Below are 18,549 nucleotides of genomic sequence, written 5' to 3' on the forward strand. Positions count from 1 at the left end.
CAGCTGAAGAAGTGAAGGTCCTCCAACTGTCTTGCTTATAAGTCTTCAGCTGATTAATTGGATTAAATCCAGCCAATTGCATTCTCTCATTGTGCAAGACGCCCTTTGGTGAGTCCTCAGTCACAGCTGCAGTCAATTGACTGATGATTTAATCAGCCAGCCTGTTGGTCTACTAACCAGCCACAAATGTCCTCTCAGCAATTGTTAGGCCAGTGTTTGCTTGACCAGACAGCTGGGTACTATCACCTGGCCAAGATGACACATGAACCTAACCATCACAGTATCTTTTCATTTGTAAATTTCATTATTTATAAAATATAATTATTAACTGCTAGCTGACATCCCCTCTGTTCTTGGACTGCTTAAAAATGAAGCATTCATTGAACAACAAGTTGGTTTTTCCAGAACCCAGATAACTAGTAGAATTATTCCATCTTATGACTCGACAAAACTGGGTAAATTCTTTCGGGGGGTTTGGGGATAGGTGGGTATTACAGCCCCTACCTCAGTGCTTTGCAATCAATAAATAGTGAAGAAAAGCAAAGCCAATATGCTTTAGTTTTTTTAATACAATCTCATCCACGTGAGTCTAGGGCCTGTCCTTCCTACTTGTTTCTGTTCCCTTCCTGAACTCATTTCTCAACTTGCTATTTTAAAATTTTATTAAACCAACTAAAGTAGGGGGAGTTTGAGGGCCGACTAAGTTCCTCCTGCCCGGGGAACCGAGAACATTCTTTTTTTTTTTTTTTTTTTTTCCTTTTAAATCTTACAAATTCGGTTTGAGAGGACTTGCGCAAGCATAATTTGCTAACGGAGGCAGGGCTGCACTAAGTGGGCAGAGCTGCACTAAGTGGGCAGGGCTTAGCGGAGGCCCCGCCCTCTTCTTTTCGTTCCCTTGCCCTTTCTCTCTCCTTCCCGGCAGCCTTAGCGCCCGTCCCGGCGCTTTTCAAGATGGCGGCGGACAGCGAGGTGCGGTGTTGGCTCCTTTCCTAACTATCCCTGCCTCTGTGTTCGTTTTGTCCGCGTCAGCGTCCCGAGCTTAGTCTCTTACTTCTTCTCTTTCCCCTTCCCGCAGCCCGAGTCCGAAGTGTTTGAAATCACGGACTTCACCACTGCCTCGGAATGGGAAAGGTGAGTCACATCACTGGTTACTAGTATCTGGGCCGGCGTCACCCCACCGCTTCCGCAAACTAGACACAACACAGGTGAAGCCACTTTTGCATGAAAAGTAGGACCAGTGTAGCCTCCGGTGCTCCTCCGCAGCTTTTCTCTTGCCAGCTGTAACCCTCTTCCGCGTCTCGCGTCTGACAAGCGCCGGCCCGCCCGCATCAGCCAAATCCCCGAGACTCGGATTCTGAGAAAGTTTTATTTTATTTTCTCTACTCTCAAACCACTTTCCTTTTCCGAGGCTACCACTTGCGTTCCTATTTTCATTTCCCTTTGAAATTTATTTATTATAAGCAATAATTTCACAGCTGCTTTTCCTTTCGTTTACATTACATTTCAGGAGAAGGTCTTTCTTCGTAGTATTGTGGTTGTCTATCTGTCACACTCCCACTATCTCCATCCTGTCTTTTAGAATGGCCTTTTTAAAAAAAGTCGGCATATGGCTCTGGAACGCTTTGATTCAAGTTGTTATATTTTGGTGGATAATGTGCTCAGGCTTCTTGTGCCTACCAAACTCCACCGAAGAGCTGTCTGGGTGAAACTGTTGTATCACTGAAATTACTTGAAAGCCAAAGTTGTGGAGGAGTGATATCCTCAGTGGAGAAGTTTTTCTGTTCATTGGCACAAAAGCTTCAGTTTTCTGGGTATGGAGGTCTGTATTTAACTTATTGCAACATTTATAGTCTTTTCTGTATGGGAGAGAGAATTTGTGGATGCCATGTAATTAGATGCCATGGGCAATATAAAAAAATTCCTGGCGGAGTAATAGTTTAACCTGTTGTATCCCAACCTACTAAGAAAGTTGGTAAGGCATAATCCCACTGTGAAGGCTTTATTGATTAGGTAGAATGTGTCCAGAACTGTACTAAGAAAAAAACAAAAAGACTTGATGCATATATGTTTAAAAAACAAACAGCAAATAAGTAAATTGTAAACCAAGTGGTACTAACTATAAAAATAGAAGTTCAAATAAAGGTGAGATTGTTATGGACTACTGTTGTTGGACGTGTTTTCATAGAGAAGAGGAAATGAACTGGATCTTGAAAGTGGGAACGCGTAAGAAGGGACTGACATGAACAGAAAACACATAGGTGAAAATGAACTTTTGGAATTACATAAAGAAATATGTTTTTTACTGGAGTGAAGGCTATCTGTTGAAGGGAAATAAGGAAGAAGGTTTTAAGAAAGATGGGATCAGGTTATGGACAGCCTCCAAAGCTAAGTAAAGGAATCTAGGTTTGGTGCTTTTGGGCCAGGGATGCTCAAGTTTTAGTGGGCATCATAATCACAGATTGCAGGGCTTTACCCTCGGAGTTTCTGGTTCACTAGGTGTGTGGTGGGACCTGAAGATGTACCTTTCTGACAAGTTCCGAGGTGATTTGGCTGCTGCTGGTCAGGACACTTCACAAAGGAAGAACCACTGTTTTAGGCAATAGTGAGATAAATTTTAGAGTGAAAGATTTTAGTGGTGAAGTGATACAAGAATTGTTTCAGGAGATAAAGTAAAATTAAAGCCAGCGACTTGCTCATCTATAATTAGGATGGGAGAAAGGGAGGATGGAAGGGAGAATTGTAAGACATTTCAAAGAAGATTTAGATAGATAAACTGGATGAAATGTAGAATAGGAAACTGAAACATGCAGTAGCGGTTTCTTCCCTGAAAAATGAAGATAAAGTGGCAGAATGGGAAGAGGTCAGATTTGGACCTTTTGAGTTTGAAATAGTAACTCACTGACTTGAAGGGAGGTAGAAAAGTGTAACTCAAGTCTTGGGGGAGGAGAATGAGGAAACGTCAGGGTTTTGAATGGAGGAAAGATCACTTTCCCCTAGCTAGATATTTAAATTATCTTATATTAGAGTATTAAATCCTTAACTTCTCATACAGAAATAATTGTTACCACAGTTATCAGAACTGCCTTGAAGTAGGACATTTGCTTTTTGGCTTTTATGCTTTTGGTTCTAGAGTGAAACTTGTGTCTTATAATTCACGAGAAAATGTTGAAGACTTTGTGGTCGCTTAAATCTTGAGTTTATTGTTTGAATGAAAGGTCTTGTCCGTATATTATAAGCCATACGGACAACTTTGTTAAGAGAACTAAAGCCTATAACTCTTTTTATCATTTGTCCTTTGAGGAAATATTTATTGAGCACCCAAGTGTCAAACACAGTGCAGAACAGCAGGGATGTGGTGGTTTGTAAAAGCAGGTATGTTTCCTGCTCTTATGGAATATACAGTCTAGTAGAAAAGGCAGATATGAATCAAATAATGATACAAATGAGTCTGTAATTACAAAATGAAATAAGAGCTAGGAAGGGAAAGAATCCTGACCTTATAAGTGCATGTAACAAAGGAACATTATATAGAATGAGGAGTCAGAGCAAATAAACCTTTAAGATCTGAAGAGTGAGCTTTTAGGGGAAAAGTTATTAAATTTTTCTCCAAATCGCCATACTTATAGGATGGAGTCTATATTTTCTCTTTTAGATGGGTAGAATTCATGCAATAAGTATTTTAAGATGTTCCTTTTTTTAATGTGAGAGTTATATTACATTATTTTTATTATAATAGATTATTACTGTAGAATAAAAAAATTACTTGTAGTCTTACTAACAGAAGATAACTACTGTTTACATTTTGATGTTTTTCCTTCTAATCTGTGTGTGTTGTAGACTTTTTTGGATCAAACCATATCAATGCTTTTTATACTTTTTTCTTTTAATGTATGAATGCTTGTTTATTTTCTTAAACATTCTTCAGGACATGATCTTTAGTGGGTATGTATTAGTCCATTGAATAGATACACCATTACTAATTTAATTTAACAACTGTTTACTGCAGTTTAATGTTAATGTAGATTTAAGTTTTAACCTTCATAAATGCAGTGTACATTTTATATGCAAATTTTTGCCCACATAAGGATATATTTTTAAATTTATTTCTGTTTTGTAAACATGTTAATTTGTTTCAAGAACATTGATTTTCAAAACTGATCATTTTCATTTGACTCAACTCCCCCAAAGTGAATTAGTATATTAATTCTGCCTTTAATTTTAACGAAGACTAATTAGAGGGTTCAGTTGAATCATAATTTATCATTACTATGATTATTTTGCAACAGAAATGTAAATATTAATTTATAATGTTACAAAAGGAAAAATCTGATGCCTTTGAATATGATTTTTTAACACCACATGGTTTTATTTTTGTCACTGACAGTATGCACACACTGCAATTGCATCATTTTGTTTGATTTCCTTAAATATTATTTAAGTATACATTAAAAATATGTTTACATTTCAGAAATGTAACACATTAAAGAAGCCCTCTATAAACATAATCAATTTATTTTCCTGCTTCGTTTCATACATACATAACTTAATCTACAAAAGCATAAATAAAAACTATCAACTGGTAAGGTCTTGAAACGATACACAAATTTTGCTTGAATTAAGAGCCTGACAAAAGTGTTTTCTTTATATGATTTAATTAATGCACAGTTTTTGCAGTGTTTATTAGTCAAATGACTTATTGCCACAAGTTATTGTCTCCCAATCAGAACTGCCAATAATGGACCTTCCAGTGGATTTGATAAAGATGCCATTTGTTTAAAAACCCAAAATAGTCAAAAGACTAGATTTTTAACAGTAGAGAAATTACTAAGCTTCACTGAACCCACTTTAGCAAAAGTGAACAAAAGAATGCTACTAAAGAGTGAATGCTTGTTCTATCATTTAAATGTAAACTTAAGAAGTCTAAAATTTAGGAAACAATAAAATAGGATTAAATTCATATTAATCTTGTGAAAAATCTTCTATTGAGATTCTGTTACAGGAAGAGAATCAACACTTTCCTGACCTTTATTCAAGATTTACTATTTAAGCACCCAAATTACTTTTATGTAGTAAAATAAAAAAGGAGTTTCGCCTGTGACTTTCATTTTTTTAAAATAATTTTTTTGTTATGGAATGTAACATAGATAGATAGAAGTGGTAACTTTCCAAGTGCAACTTAAGTAGGTAGCAAATTTCAAAGAATGTTATGGGTTACAGTTCCAGTTTATTTCCTTATTGTGAAATATAACATATATGCAGAGAGGTAATAACTTTCAAAGTATAATTTAACAAGTAGTTATATAGGAAATTTCCAAAAATGTTACGAGTTACAGTACCATAGTTTCAGTTATTTTCTAATTGTGAGATAAAACTACAAAAAGGTGATAACTTTCAAATTACAATTTAACAAGTGGCTATAGAGCAAATTTCAAAGAATGCTATGGGTTAGAGTTCCACCATTTCAGTTCTTTCCTTCTAGCTATTCCAATACCCCAGCAACTAAGAAAAAGAAAATTATATAGAGATTCAGTATTCATAATCCTTTGTTAAATTCCATCTTATCTGTTGTTGCCCCTTCCTCTAGTTCAATCACTTTCCTGGTCTTTGGGGATGTCTAGGGAGTGACCACTCTAATTTGTTCTTGTTGAAAAGGGGTGTCTACATTATGGGAAAAGGGGACACATCTGGTTGATGTTCTTAAAGAGGCTATTGCCCTGTGTTTCATTTTATAAATTATTTTTTAGGCCTTAATTTGTGGGTTATAAAACTTAGAAAGTAAAACATTCTCATTAGATTTAAATGAATCAAAGTACAGATGGTACTAAGTTAAGTTACTGTCATTATTTTTAAAATCTAAGTTTCTGAAAGTTTTATTTTTCAGTAAAAAAAATGAACAGGTTCACTTTAACTGCCAGCCAAACTTTATGTTTATAAAACTAAATATTCTTTGTTAAAGAGATCACAAGAAATGCTTTCCATACTCTTATTTAAAAAAAAAATACCACAAATTCTGATGTATGTAATGAATCTAAAAAATTCACAAATGGTGGCTGAAATTTTGTCACTGTTCAGCCCAACACAACTTAAATCCACAATCATTATGCATAAGCAGTTCAAAATTAAAGTTTATAATAGAGATGTCAAGAAGTCATAACTACTACATCACTACTGAAGGCAGAGCAGATGTGCACATTTGATAGACTGCTTAGAAAATAAAGCTGTCATCAGAGCTGTAAATAAGGAATACATAAATACATACACAGCAATACCAAAGCATTAGGGCCATAAAAAAAAATAAGATGTGAAGTAAACACATTTCATTATTTTTAAAATCTAAGTTTCTGAAAGTTTCCACTGATTTATAAAACTATGGTTTTATAATTCTTTTAAAAAGGAAAATGATTCTACGCTGCTCCATGCAGTGATTTTGGTCTACATTCTTGACTACAATATAATCTTTAAATCCTCTTGCAGAGCTGGACATATCTCATCAGGGTTTCTCCAGAAAATCAACTTGTCATAGTTTCGGCAGCTGTAAGTCCTTGGGACGTTAGCCACCATAAATTCGCCTCAGTTTTCTTGGCAGTAAACTAATAGCCTCAGTAGTACATGTCACTGTTGTGACTAGTGCTTCGGTGGCCTTGTGAAGTTCCTTAATAACTGATGATAAGCTTTTGGGTTACTTGCTTGTTCACAAAGCCGTACACAAATAGAGTTTGCATATTTAAGCAGGTATTTAAAATTCTTGAAATCTCAAGCAGAACATCCATGGACTCCCGAACTGCATTCAGATTCACCGCTGGGGCTGCACCTGTGGTTGCCTCGCCAGTGTCGCTACTTCTGGCAGAACTCAGGCCTCTCTGCTGCCTTTGAATATAATTATTTGCCTTAATTTACCTGGGCAGTACTGTCTAAGTGTTTTAGGACAGCAGTATTGATGAAAGATTGCATCATACGTGTTAACTTATAAAAGTCAGCTTCTTAGAGTAATAGCAACTCTTATGAAAATGTTGTGTAATATGTATTTACCACTACCACTGAGATTTGACAAGTTTTCATATGCTGCTTTTGAACATGTTGCTAATCAAAATTCAGTTTTTTTTAATAGGTCTGCTTGATCATTAGATTTAGGTATTAGATAATAGTCTTTAAATCTGTTTGTCACTTGTTCCTTAAATCTTCTGGTCAGCTGTGCCTTAAAACTTGTTTTATTTTAATGAGTAGAATTTCCAAATAATGTGTTTTTTTGGGGGTGGGGTGGGAGGGATGGAATAAATCTGGGCATTCCTACATCTATTTAAAGGAAAAGTTGGTTTACAGTAGGTCAGTTTGGGCCAGAGGTAGATTATTGGTAGCATAATGATCTTTAATAGTATTTTAGTGTGTCAGTTTTTGTATCTATTCTTAATTTATGATATTTACTTTAATATAGGAAAATGTATTAACTCTTAATTTATATTTTATAGAAGGTAGAATGCCTTTGGATGTGCAGTCAACTTAAAAAAAAAAATCAAAATCTAAGAATTTTCAAGCTAAAGATTATTTCTGCTTTTATTCCCCATCTGTAAATTAGGTTAACAGTAGTAAACTTACTGAGCTTTCTCTGTGATAAAAATGTTAAAATAAAATAAAAAAAAAAATCCTTTTTAAAGAGCTCCTGTAACAGGAACTGATATGCTGTGTTATGTATTTAGAAAGTTCTTTTCCCCCTCTTTCCTAGGTTTATTTCAAAAGTTGAAGAAGTCTTGAATGACTGGAAACTAATTGGAAACTCTTTGGGAAAGCCACTTGAAAAGGTCAGAACTGTTTGCTGGTCTCTCTAAATGAGTATTTACCTTGAAACCTCGATTTTTAAACCCTTGCTGCGTTTGACACATTTTAATTAAATATTTTTTAAAGTTATATATAATTTATAAACATTATCAAATGGCATCTGGAAGTACTTGAATATGAATCTGTCGCAAATGTGAAACTTGTGAAATTTTTTTAAAATAATAAAGTTTTATATATATATAATATCATTCTTTGTGAGGGATTTTGTTATGTTTTTCCTGATGTTTCTCTCTTGCCTTTTCACTTAAATGCTAGCAAGTCTTTTTTCACAGATTTTTAGATAGAGAAATATTGGAATTACCAGCTTGTTGGCTTGAATATTTTTCTTAATTAATGAGAAAAAATCTTGGTCTTACAATTGACTTTCTGTAGATAGCTTTTTTATTCAATTTTTGTATTTTATGGTACCACTAATAGTATTGTTCCTTGCTCTTGTTCCTCTTCCCCTTTTTAAAACCTTATATGGATGCTTTGAGAATATTTAAGCATGAAAAATTATTCTACAAAATTGAAATGGGACTTTAATTCTAATCTAATTCTTAGGTATTGGTGTTTTTACTCATAAACCACATTGCAGAAGATGGTACTCTGAGAAGAACTAAATTTTTCTATTTAACTTAAGGGAACTAACATTTTGATAAGCTTATGTAGATGCTTAGTTTTTAATTAATATTTACCTTTGAAGTAAAATCAGTCATTTTTATTACAAAATTGTTATTAGCTCTACAGTTTACCCCTTTGCAAGGAACTCTGTTTTCACTATTTGCTTCTTAGAGTTTTTCAGCTTCCTGGTGATGTAAGCAGAACTATCAAAAAAGCTTTTCTTTATCCGTATAAATATGAGCAGAAAAAGTAACACTACATGTAGAAATCACGTATCATTTAAAGACTTAACTGAAATATATAGAGTAAATTGATTTACTGTTTTAAAATATTTTTACATTTACATTTTTGAATAAAGGGGAAATGTAAAGTTATCAAACAAAACTTTTTACTGCACTTATTGAAACAAATACATAGTGACAATCGATATGGAAGCCAGTAAGATTGAAGGCAAAACAAGCTGGATATAGCTGGAGTGGGAATTGATTTATGTTACAAAAAGAGAGCTAAACCGATGCTGTGAGTGCCGATATTATATTCCTTAATTCTTTATTTTACAAATATTTACTAAGTACCTGCTCTGTACAAGGTGTGAAGAAATAGTGAAATAAGATCTGTGCTGCCATAGAAATGCTAGTCAATTCTAGTGAGGGCACAAAGTAATAAAGAAGTAAATAAGATTAAAATTTTACATGCTTAATTCAATTTGGGGGTTTAAGTTGGGTAATGTGTCAGATTAATAGTGTATTGACAGGCATTTAATAGGGGCTAAAGAAGTTTTAGCTCTCCAAGGGGGAGAAGCCCCTCAGTAGATGGTAGTAAATGAGATAACCTGGAAAACAGCAGATTTCAAGGGGAGCTGTAACAATGATAAATAAGGTTAAAGAAAGCCTCAAGGATAGGCATTATTCAGCAAACAAAAGAAAGTTTGAAGAATGCCTTGATAAGAGATTTTAATTTATGTGAAGGATGTTGTTTACCAGATCTATTCCTTCACTGAAGGGATTTAAGAGAAGTGGTTTATTTAAAACCTTTAATTATTTCAAACATATACGAAATTAACAAAATAGGTTAATGAACCGCATGTATCCTTCACCCAGTTTCATGATTAATATTTTGCCATTATTGTTTCATTAAAACTCTCCCTGCCTCCCACCCACCCCATAGACCTTTTTCACAGTTTTGTTTTTAAGTAAAATTTACATATATTCTAATGCTCAAAACTTGACTGTTTGATTTTTTTTTTAATCATCATTTTATTGAGATATATTCACATACCACGCAGTCATACAAAACAAATTGTACTTTCGATTGTTTACAGTACCATTACATAGTTGTACATTCATCACCTAAATCAATCCCTGACACCTTCATTAGCACACACACAAAAATAACAAGAATAATAATTAGAGTGAAAAAGAGCAATTGAAGTAAAAAAGAACACTAGGTACCTTTGTCTGTTTGTTTGCTTCCCCTACTTTTCTACACATCCATCCATAAACTAGACAAAGTGGAGTTTGGTCCTTATGGCATTCCCAATCCCACTGTCACCCCTCATAAGCTACATTTTTATACAACTGTCTTCGAGATTCATGGGTTCTGGGTTGTAGTTTAATAGTTTCAGGTATCCACCACCAGCTACCCCAATTCTTTAGAACCTAAAAAGGTTGTCTAAAGTGTGCGTAAGAGTGCCCACCAGAGTGATCTCTCGGCTCGTTTTGGAATCTCTCTGCCACTGAAGCTTATTTCATTTCCTTTCACATCCCCGTTTTGGTCAAGAAGATGTTCTCCATCCCACGATGCCGGGTCTACATTCCTCCCCGGGAGTCATATTCCACGTTGCCAGGGAGATTCACTTCCCTGGGTGTCTGATCCCACGTAGGGGGGAGGGCAGTGATTTCACCTTTCAAGTTGGCTTAGCCAGAGAGAGAGGGCCACATCTGAGCAACAAAGAGGCATTCAGGAGGAGACTCTTAGGCACAAATACAGGGAGGCCTAGCCTCTCCTTTGCAGCAACCGTCTTCCCAAGGGTAAAACTTATGGTAGAGGGCTCAACCCATCAAACCACCAGTCCCCTATGTCTGTGGTCATGTTAGCAACCATGGAGGTGTGGTAGGCGAATACCCCTGCATTCTCCACAGGCTCCTCAAGGGGGCACTACATCGTTTTTTTTTTTTTTTTTTTTCCTTGTTTGTCTTTTTTCTTTTTTTTTTTTTTTTTTACTTTCCCTTCTTTTTTCAAATCAACTGTATGAAAAAAAAAGTTAAAAAGAAAACAAACATACAATAAAAGAACATTTCAAAGAGACCATAGCAAGGGAGTAAGAAAAAGACAACTAACCTAAGATAACTGCTTAACTTCCAACATGTTCCTACTTTACCCCAAGAAAGTTACATACTATAGCAACATTTCAGTGAACTTGTTCCTACTACATCCATCAGAAATTAACAGACCATAGTCATTTCTGGGCATCCCCAGAACGTTAAATAGCTTATCTGTTCTTCTTGGATTATTGTTCCCCCTTCCTTAATTGCTCTCTACTGCTAGTTCCCCTACATTCTACATTATAAACCATTTGTTTTACATTTTTCAAAGTTCACATTAGTGGTAGCATATAATATTTCTCTTTTTGTGCCTGGCTTATTTCGCTCAGCATTATGTCTTCAAGGTTCATCCATGTTGTCATATGTTTCACCAGATCGTTCCTTCTTACTGCCGCGTAGTATTCCATCGTGTGTATATACCACATTTTATTTATCCACTCATCTGTTGATGGACATTTGGGTTGTTTCCATCTCTTGGCAATTGTGAATAATGCTGCTATGAACACTGGCGTGCAGATATCTGTTCGTGTCACTGCTTTCCGATCTTCCGGGTATATCCCGAGAAGTGCAATCGCTGGATCGAATGGTAGCTCTATCTCTAGTTTTCTAAGGAACTGCCAGACTGACTTCCAGAGTGGCTGAACCATTATACAGTCCCACCAACAATGAATAAGAGTTCCAATTTCTCCACATCCCCTCCAGCATTTGTAGTTTCCTGTTTGTTTAATGGCAGCCATTCTAACCGGTGTTAGATGGTATCTCATTGTGGTCTTAATTTGCATCTCTCTAATAGCTAGTGAAGCTGAACATTTTTTCATGTGTTTCTTGGCCATTTGTATTTCCTCTTCAGAGAACTGTCTTTTCATATCTTTTGCCCATTTTATAATTGGGCTGTCTGTACTATTGTCCTTGAGTTGTAGGATTTCTTTGTATATGCAAGATATCAGTCTTTTGTCAGATACATGGTTTCCAAAAATTTTTTCCCATTGAGTTGGCTGCCTCTTTACCTTTTTGAGAAATTCCTTTGAGGTGCAGAAACTTCTAAGCTTGAGGAGTTCCCATTTATCTATTTTCTCTTTTGTTGCTTGTGCTTTGGGTGTAAAGTCTAGGAAGTGGCCTCCTAATACAAGGTCTTGAAGATGTTTTCCTACATTATCTTCTAGGAGTTTAATGGTACTTTCTTTTATATTGAGATCTTTGGTCCATTTTGAGTTAATTTTTGTGTAGGGGGTGAGGTAGGGGTCCTCTTTCATTCTTTTGGATATGGATATCCAACTCTCCCAGCCCCATTTGTTGAAAAGACCATTGTGGCTCAGTTCGGTGACTTTGGGGGCCTTATCAAAGATCAGTCAGCCATAGATCTGAGGGTCTATCTCTGAATTCTCAATTCGATTCCATTGATCTATATGTCTATCTTTGTGCCAGTACCATGCTGTTTTGGCAACTGTGGCTTTATAATAAGCTTCAAAGTCAGGGAGTGTAAGTCCTCCCACTTCGTTTTTCTTTTTTAAAGTGTCTTTAGCAATTCGAGGCATCTTCCCTTTCCAAATAAATTTGATAACTAGCTTTTCCAAGTCTGCAAAGTAGGTTGTTGGAATTTTGATTGGGATTGCATTGAATCTGTAGATGAGTTTGGGTAGAATTGACATCTTAATGACATTTAGCCTTCCTATCCATGAACATGGAATATTTTTCCATCTTTTAAGGTCCCCTTCTATTTCTTTTAGTAGAGTTATGTAGTTTTCTTTGTATAGGTCTTTTACATCTTTGGTTAAGTTGATTCCTAGGTACTTGATTTTTTTAGTTGCTATTGAAAATGGTATCTTTTTCTTGAGTGTCTCTTCAGTTTGTTCATTTCTAGCATATAGAAACATTACTGACTTATGTGCATTAATCTTGTATCCCGCTACTTTGCTAAATTTGTTTATTAGCTCTAGTTGGTGTATCGTTGATTTCTCAGGGTTTTCTAGATATAAGATCATATCATCTGCAAACAATGACAGTTTTACTTCTTCTTTTCCAATTTGGATGCCTTTTATTTCTTTGTCTTGCCGGATTGCCCTGGCTAGCACTTCCAGCACAATGTTGAATAACAGTGGTGATAGCGGGCATCCTTGTCTTGTTCCTGATCTTAGAGGGAAGGCTTTCAGTCTCTCACCATTGAGTACTATGCTGGCTGTGGGTTTTTCATATATGCTCTTTATCATGTTGAGGAAGTTTCCTTCAATTCCTACCTTTTGAAGTGTTTTTATCAAAAACGGATGTTGGATTTTGTCAAATGCTTTTTCAGCATCTATTGAGATGATCAATTGATTTTTCCCTTTCGAGTTTTTAATGTGTTGTAATACATTGATTGTTTTTCTTATGTTGAACCATCCTTGCATGCCTGGAATGAACCCCACTTGGTCATGGTGTATGATTTTTTTAATGTGTCTTTGGATTCGATTTGCAAGTATTTTGTTGAGGATTTTTGCATCTATATTCATTAGGGAGATTGGCCGGTAGTTTTCCTTTTTTGTAGCATCTTTGCCTGGTTTTGGTATTAGATTGATGTTAGCTTCATAAAATGAGTTAGGTAGTGTTCCATTTTTTTCAATGTTTTGAAAGAGTTTGAGTAAGATTGGTGTCAGTTCTTTCTGGAAAGTTTGGTAGAATTCCCCTGTGAAGCCATCTGGCCCTGGGCATTTATTTGTGGGAAGATTTTTGATGACTGATTGGATCTCTTTGCTTGTGATGGGTTGGTTGAGGTCTTCTATTTCTTCTCTGGTCAGTCTAGGTTGTTCATATGTTTCCAGGAAATTGTCCATTTCTTCTACATTATCCAGTTTGTTGCCATACAGTTGTTCATAATATCCTCTTATACTTTTTTTAATTTCTTCAGGATCTGCAGTTATGTCACCTTTTTCATTCATTATTTTGTTTATATGGGTCTTCTCTCTTTTTGATTTTGTCAGTCTAGCTAGGGGCTTGTCAATCTTGTTGATCTTCTCAAAGAACCAACTTTTGGTGATATTTATCCTTTCTATTGTTTTTTTGTTCTCTATGTCATTTATTTCTGCTTTAATCCTTGTTATTTCTTTTCTTGTACTTGGTTTAGGATTGGTTTGCTGTTCATTTTCTAGCTTCTTCAGTTGATCCATTAGTTCTTTGATTTTGGCTCTTTCTTCCTTTTTAATATATGCGTTTAGTGCTATAAATTTCCCCCTTATCACTGCTTTTGCTGCATCCCATAGGTTTTGGTATGTTGTGTTCTCATTTTCATTCGTCTCTATATATTTAGCAATTTCTCTTGCTATTTCTTCTTTAACCCACTGATTGTTTAGGAGTGTGTTGTTTAACCTCCAGGTATTTGTGAATTTTCTAAGTCTCTGATGGTTATTGACTTCTAATTGTATTCCATTGTGGTCAGAGAATGTGCTTTGAATAATTTCAATCTTTTTAAATTTATTGAGGCTTGTTTTATGTCCCAGCATATGATCTATTCTGGAGAAAGTTCCGTGAGCACTAGAAAAGTATGTGTATCCTGGTGATTTGGGATGTAATGTCCTGTAGATGTCTGTTAAATCTAATTCATTTATCAGATTGTTTAGGTTTTCAATTTCCTTATTGGTCTTCTGTCTGGTTGATCTATCTATAGGAGAGAGTGATGTGTTGAAGTCTCCCACAATTATTGTGGAAACATCAATTGCTTCCTTTAGTTTTGCCAATGTTTCTCTCATGTATTTTGTGGCACCTTGATTGGGTGCATAGACATTTACGATTGTTATTTCTTCTTGCTGAATTGCCCCTTTTATTAGTATGTAGTGGCCTTCTTTGTCTCTCAAAACATCCCTGCATTTGAAGTCTATTTTATCTGAGATTAATATTGCTACACCTGCTTTCTTTTGGCTGTAGCTTGCATGAAATATTTTTTTCCATCCTTTCACTTTCAGTTTCTTTGTGTCCCTGTGTCTAAGATGAGTCTCTTGTATGCAACATATTGATGGTTCATTTTTTTTGATCCATTCTGCGAATCTATATCTTTTAATTGGGGAGTTTAATCCATTTACATTCAACGTTAAAACCGTGAAGGCATTTCTTGAATCGGCCATCTTATCCTTTGGATTATGTTTGCCATATTTTTCCCTCTCTCTATTAATATCCTTTATTGTACCCATACCGAATCTCTTTAGTACTGAACCTTTCTCCAAGTCTCTCTGTCCTGTCTTTGTTTCTCTGTCTGTAGGGCTCCCTTTAGTATCTCCAGTAGGGCAGGTCTCTTGTTAGCAAATTCTCTCAGCATTTCTTTGTCTGTGAAAAATTTAAGCTCTCCCTCAAATTTGAAGGAGAGCTTTGCTGGATAAAGTATTCTTGGCTGGAAATTCCTCTCACTCAGAATTTTAAATATATCGTGCCACTGCCTTCTTGCCTCCATGGTGGCTGCTGAGTAGTCACTACTTAGTCTTATGCTGTTTCCTTTGTATGTGGTGAATTGCTTTTCTCTTGCTGCTTTCAGAACTTGCTCCTTCTCTTCTATGTTTGACAGTGTGATCAGTATATGTCTCGGAGTGGGTTTTTTTTGGATTTATTCTATTTGGAGTTCGCTGAGCATTTATGATTTGTGTATTTATGTTGTTTAGAAGATTTGGGAAGTTTTCCCCAACAATTTCTTTGAATACTCTTCCTAGACCTTTACCCTTTTCTTCCCCTTCTGGGACACCAATGAGTCTTATATTCGGACGTTTCATGTTATCTATCATATCCCTGAGGTCCATTTCGAGTTTTTCAATTTTTTTCCCCATTCTTTCTTTTATGTTTTCATTTTCCATTCTGTCATCTTCCAGGTCACTGATTCGTTGTTCAACTTCCTCTAGTCTTGTACTATGAGTGTCCAGAATCTTTTTAATTTGGTCAACAGTTTCTTTAATTTCCATAAGATCATCCATTTTTTTATTTAGTCTTGCAATGTCTTCTTTATGCTCTTCTAGGGTCTTCTTGATTTCCTTCATATCCCGTACTAGGGTCTCATTGTTCATCTTTAGTTCTTTGAGTAGCTGCTCTAGGTGTGTCTCTTCTGGTCTTTTGATTTGGGTGCTTGGGCTTGGGTTATCCATATCGTCTGGTTTTTTCATATGCTTTATAATTTTCTGTTGTTTTTGGCCTCGTGGCATTTGCTGACCTTGATAGGGTTCTTTTAGGGTTTGTAGACCAGTTGAAGTCCTTATCTCTAATTTATCAGATCTACAGCTTCGTGGAGTACACTTTCTCTAACTAACCAGCAGGTGGCGTCCACGAGCCACCTGTTCTCCACAAGCCAGATCTCCCCTGCTTAGCCTTTTTGGTGAGTGGGGGAGTGAGTCTTGTGGGGCCCAATTGGTGTCCCAAGCTTGCGTGTGTAGTTGGTGTTGCCTGCCCTGTATGTGGGGCGTGTTTCTGGGCAGTCGGGGAGGGGGGGGTGGCCCTAACAATCAAATCTCCCTGATGATCCTAGAGTTTTAAAGCTACTGCAATAGTCTAATCCTTCAGTTCAGTCCTGCCACAGTTTGTCTCTGCCACTGACCCACAAGTCTTTGGTATTGGCGTATGGCTCCTGAGACTTGCAAGTGGGCCCCTCTTCCAGGCTGTGCACCCCGGGTCCTCTGTTGAGGGATGACTGTGCTATGTCGCAGGTGAGTGCCGTCCCCCCAGGGCAGTTCTGGGCTGCTGGGCTGTGTTGGGAGGCTCCCAGTCTGCTCAAATGATGGCTGAATGGGGCTCTGTTAATTCACACTGCTCCCCCTTCCCAGCTCTGGGACATTCAGCTGAGGTTGCAGGGAAGGCGAATGTCCACGCCCAGTTTTGTGGTGTGTGCCTGTTACTTGAAGCACTTCCGTCACACTGGGTTGTCTGGGGCAGCTCTGGGCTATGGGGCTGGCGATGGGCAGGAGTGTTTCCTGTCCTCCAGGATGGTGGCTGTGAGCGGACACTCCCCTTTTCTTGGGAAGTTGTGTTGTTTGGTGAATTTTCTCAGCCACTGGATTATTGCCTTTTGTCTCAGAGCTCTCTTAGTTCTGCTCTTGACTTGACGTGCCCAAATTTCAATTCTTTGAAGCTTTCTGTATTGAGCTTCTTAGAGTAATTGTTTTAGAAAAAGCAAAAAGGATTTAAAAAAAAAAAAAAAACAAACAAAAAAACAAACAAACAAACAAACAAAAAAAAACGGCCCTCCTCAGAGATCTAATGGGTTATTGAAATGCTAATAGACAAAGCAACCAGGGCCATTAAGGAAAGGTGCCCAGGGCAGAGAGATCAGCCTTGCTTCGGGATTTGCATATGCGCCTCAAGGCCTGATCTCCGCCCTTCCCCTTTCTGTGTTCACCAGAACTCCAAAAATCCTCTGCTTTTATTTTGGAGTTTTTCGTGTTGTTTTTTTTTCTATGCCTGTCTCCTCTCTGCTGGGCTGGCTGCTCTCAGAGTCTCTGCTGTCTGGCCTCAGTCTATCTATGGTTGGAGTTTGAATCAGTAGAATGAGTTTCCGGTAAGAGCAGCCACTGCAATTCTCCCTTCTCCTTCCTGGAGCTGACAGCCCCTCCTCCCCCGGACTGAGCCTGGCAGGGAGGGGCGCGGGTCCCCTGGCCGCAAAAACTTACAGATTTCGCTGATCTCAGCAGTTCCACGTTTTCATGAGTGTTGTATGAAGTATGCCCAAAGACAGATTGCTCTGTGGTGTCCAGTCCACGCAGTTCCTGGCTTTTTACCTACTTTCCTGGAGGAGTAACTAAAACATACAGCTCACCAGTCTGCCATCTTGCCCCGCCTCCTTGACTGTTTGATTTTGACAGTCGGTTACAACTGTGTAACTCACACTCCTATAAAGCTGTGAGACATTTCATCACCCCATAAAAATCCCTAGTGATCTTTCCAGTAAATCCTCATGCTCCTTACTCCCCCTTCCCTCTCCCAGACATCTGTTGTTGTTTTTTTTTTTTTAAACCCTAGATTGCTTTTGCCTGCTCTCGGATTTCACATATATGGAATCACACTGTGTCTTCTCTTTGTTTCTGGCTTCTTTTACTCCTCATAATGTTTTCAACAGTCATCTAGGTTGTATTTTCTTTTTAATTCTGAATAGGATTCTGCTGCATGAATATACCAAAATTTGTTGTGCTTGATAGACATTTGGGTTGTGTCCAATTCCTGGCTATTATGAATAAAGCTGCCTTGTATGAGGCTTGTTTTTGGATATATGTTTTTATTTCTTTGGGGTAAATAGGTAGGAGGGGAAAAATTGGGTCAAAGGATGATTATGTATGGGTCAAATGTATGATTAACTGTAAGAAGCTGCTAATGCTATTTGTACCACTTTAACACCCCCCCCCCCGCCAACAATACATGACAATCTGGGTTGCTTCACATTCCTACCAACAACTGGTTATAATCAGTCTTCTAAAGTTTAGTCATTATAAGGGGTATGCAATTTGTAGTTTTGTTTGCATTTCTGTGATGAATAATTGATGTTGAATACTTTTGTCATGTGCTTATTAGCCATTTGTATATCTTTGTGAAATGTCTGTTCAAGTTCTTTAAAAAATGGGGTTGTCTTTATTGAATTGTAGGAGTTCTTTTAGCTGTTCCATAAATTCTGTTTTTAAGTTCTCTCTCAGATAGTTTTGCTAGGTTGTAAAGATATTCTTTTTGTATTCTTTTCTAGAAGCTTTATCATTTTAGCTTTTATTTAGGTCTGATCAGTTTCGAGCTAATATTTGAGTATGGTATGAGGTAGGCATGGTTCAAATTTTTTTGCATATGGATATCCTGTTGTTCTATTTGT

The 18,549-nt window shown here is 36.9% G+C and overlaps 1 protein-coding gene across 2 annotated transcripts in view; it reads left to right on the top strand.

Moving 5' to 3' along the window:
- The first annotated feature begins 906 nt into the window (after positions 1-906).
- Positions 907-18,549, top strand: part of RAB3GAP1 (RAB3 GTPase activating protein catalytic subunit 1) — a 169,333-nt gene continuing 151,690 nt past the window's right edge. For both annotated transcript variants that reach the window (XM_037850358.1, XM_037850359.1), the window contains exons 1-3: positions 907-969; positions 1,076-1,131; positions 7,721-7,796. In XM_037850358.1, coding sequence (XP_037706286.1) covers positions 952-969; positions 1,076-1,131; positions 7,721-7,796 — 150 coding nt within the window. In that variant the 5' untranslated portion in view covers positions 907-951. The remainder of the gene's footprint in view (positions 970-1,075; positions 1,132-7,720; positions 7,797-18,549) is intronic.

This window comes from Choloepus didactylus, chromosome 9 (genome assembly GCF_015220235.1).
Source record: "Choloepus didactylus isolate mChoDid1 chromosome 9, mChoDid1.pri, whole genome shotgun sequence".
Taxonomy (NCBI): domain Eukaryota; kingdom Metazoa; phylum Chordata; class Mammalia; order Pilosa; family Megalonychidae; genus Choloepus; species Choloepus didactylus.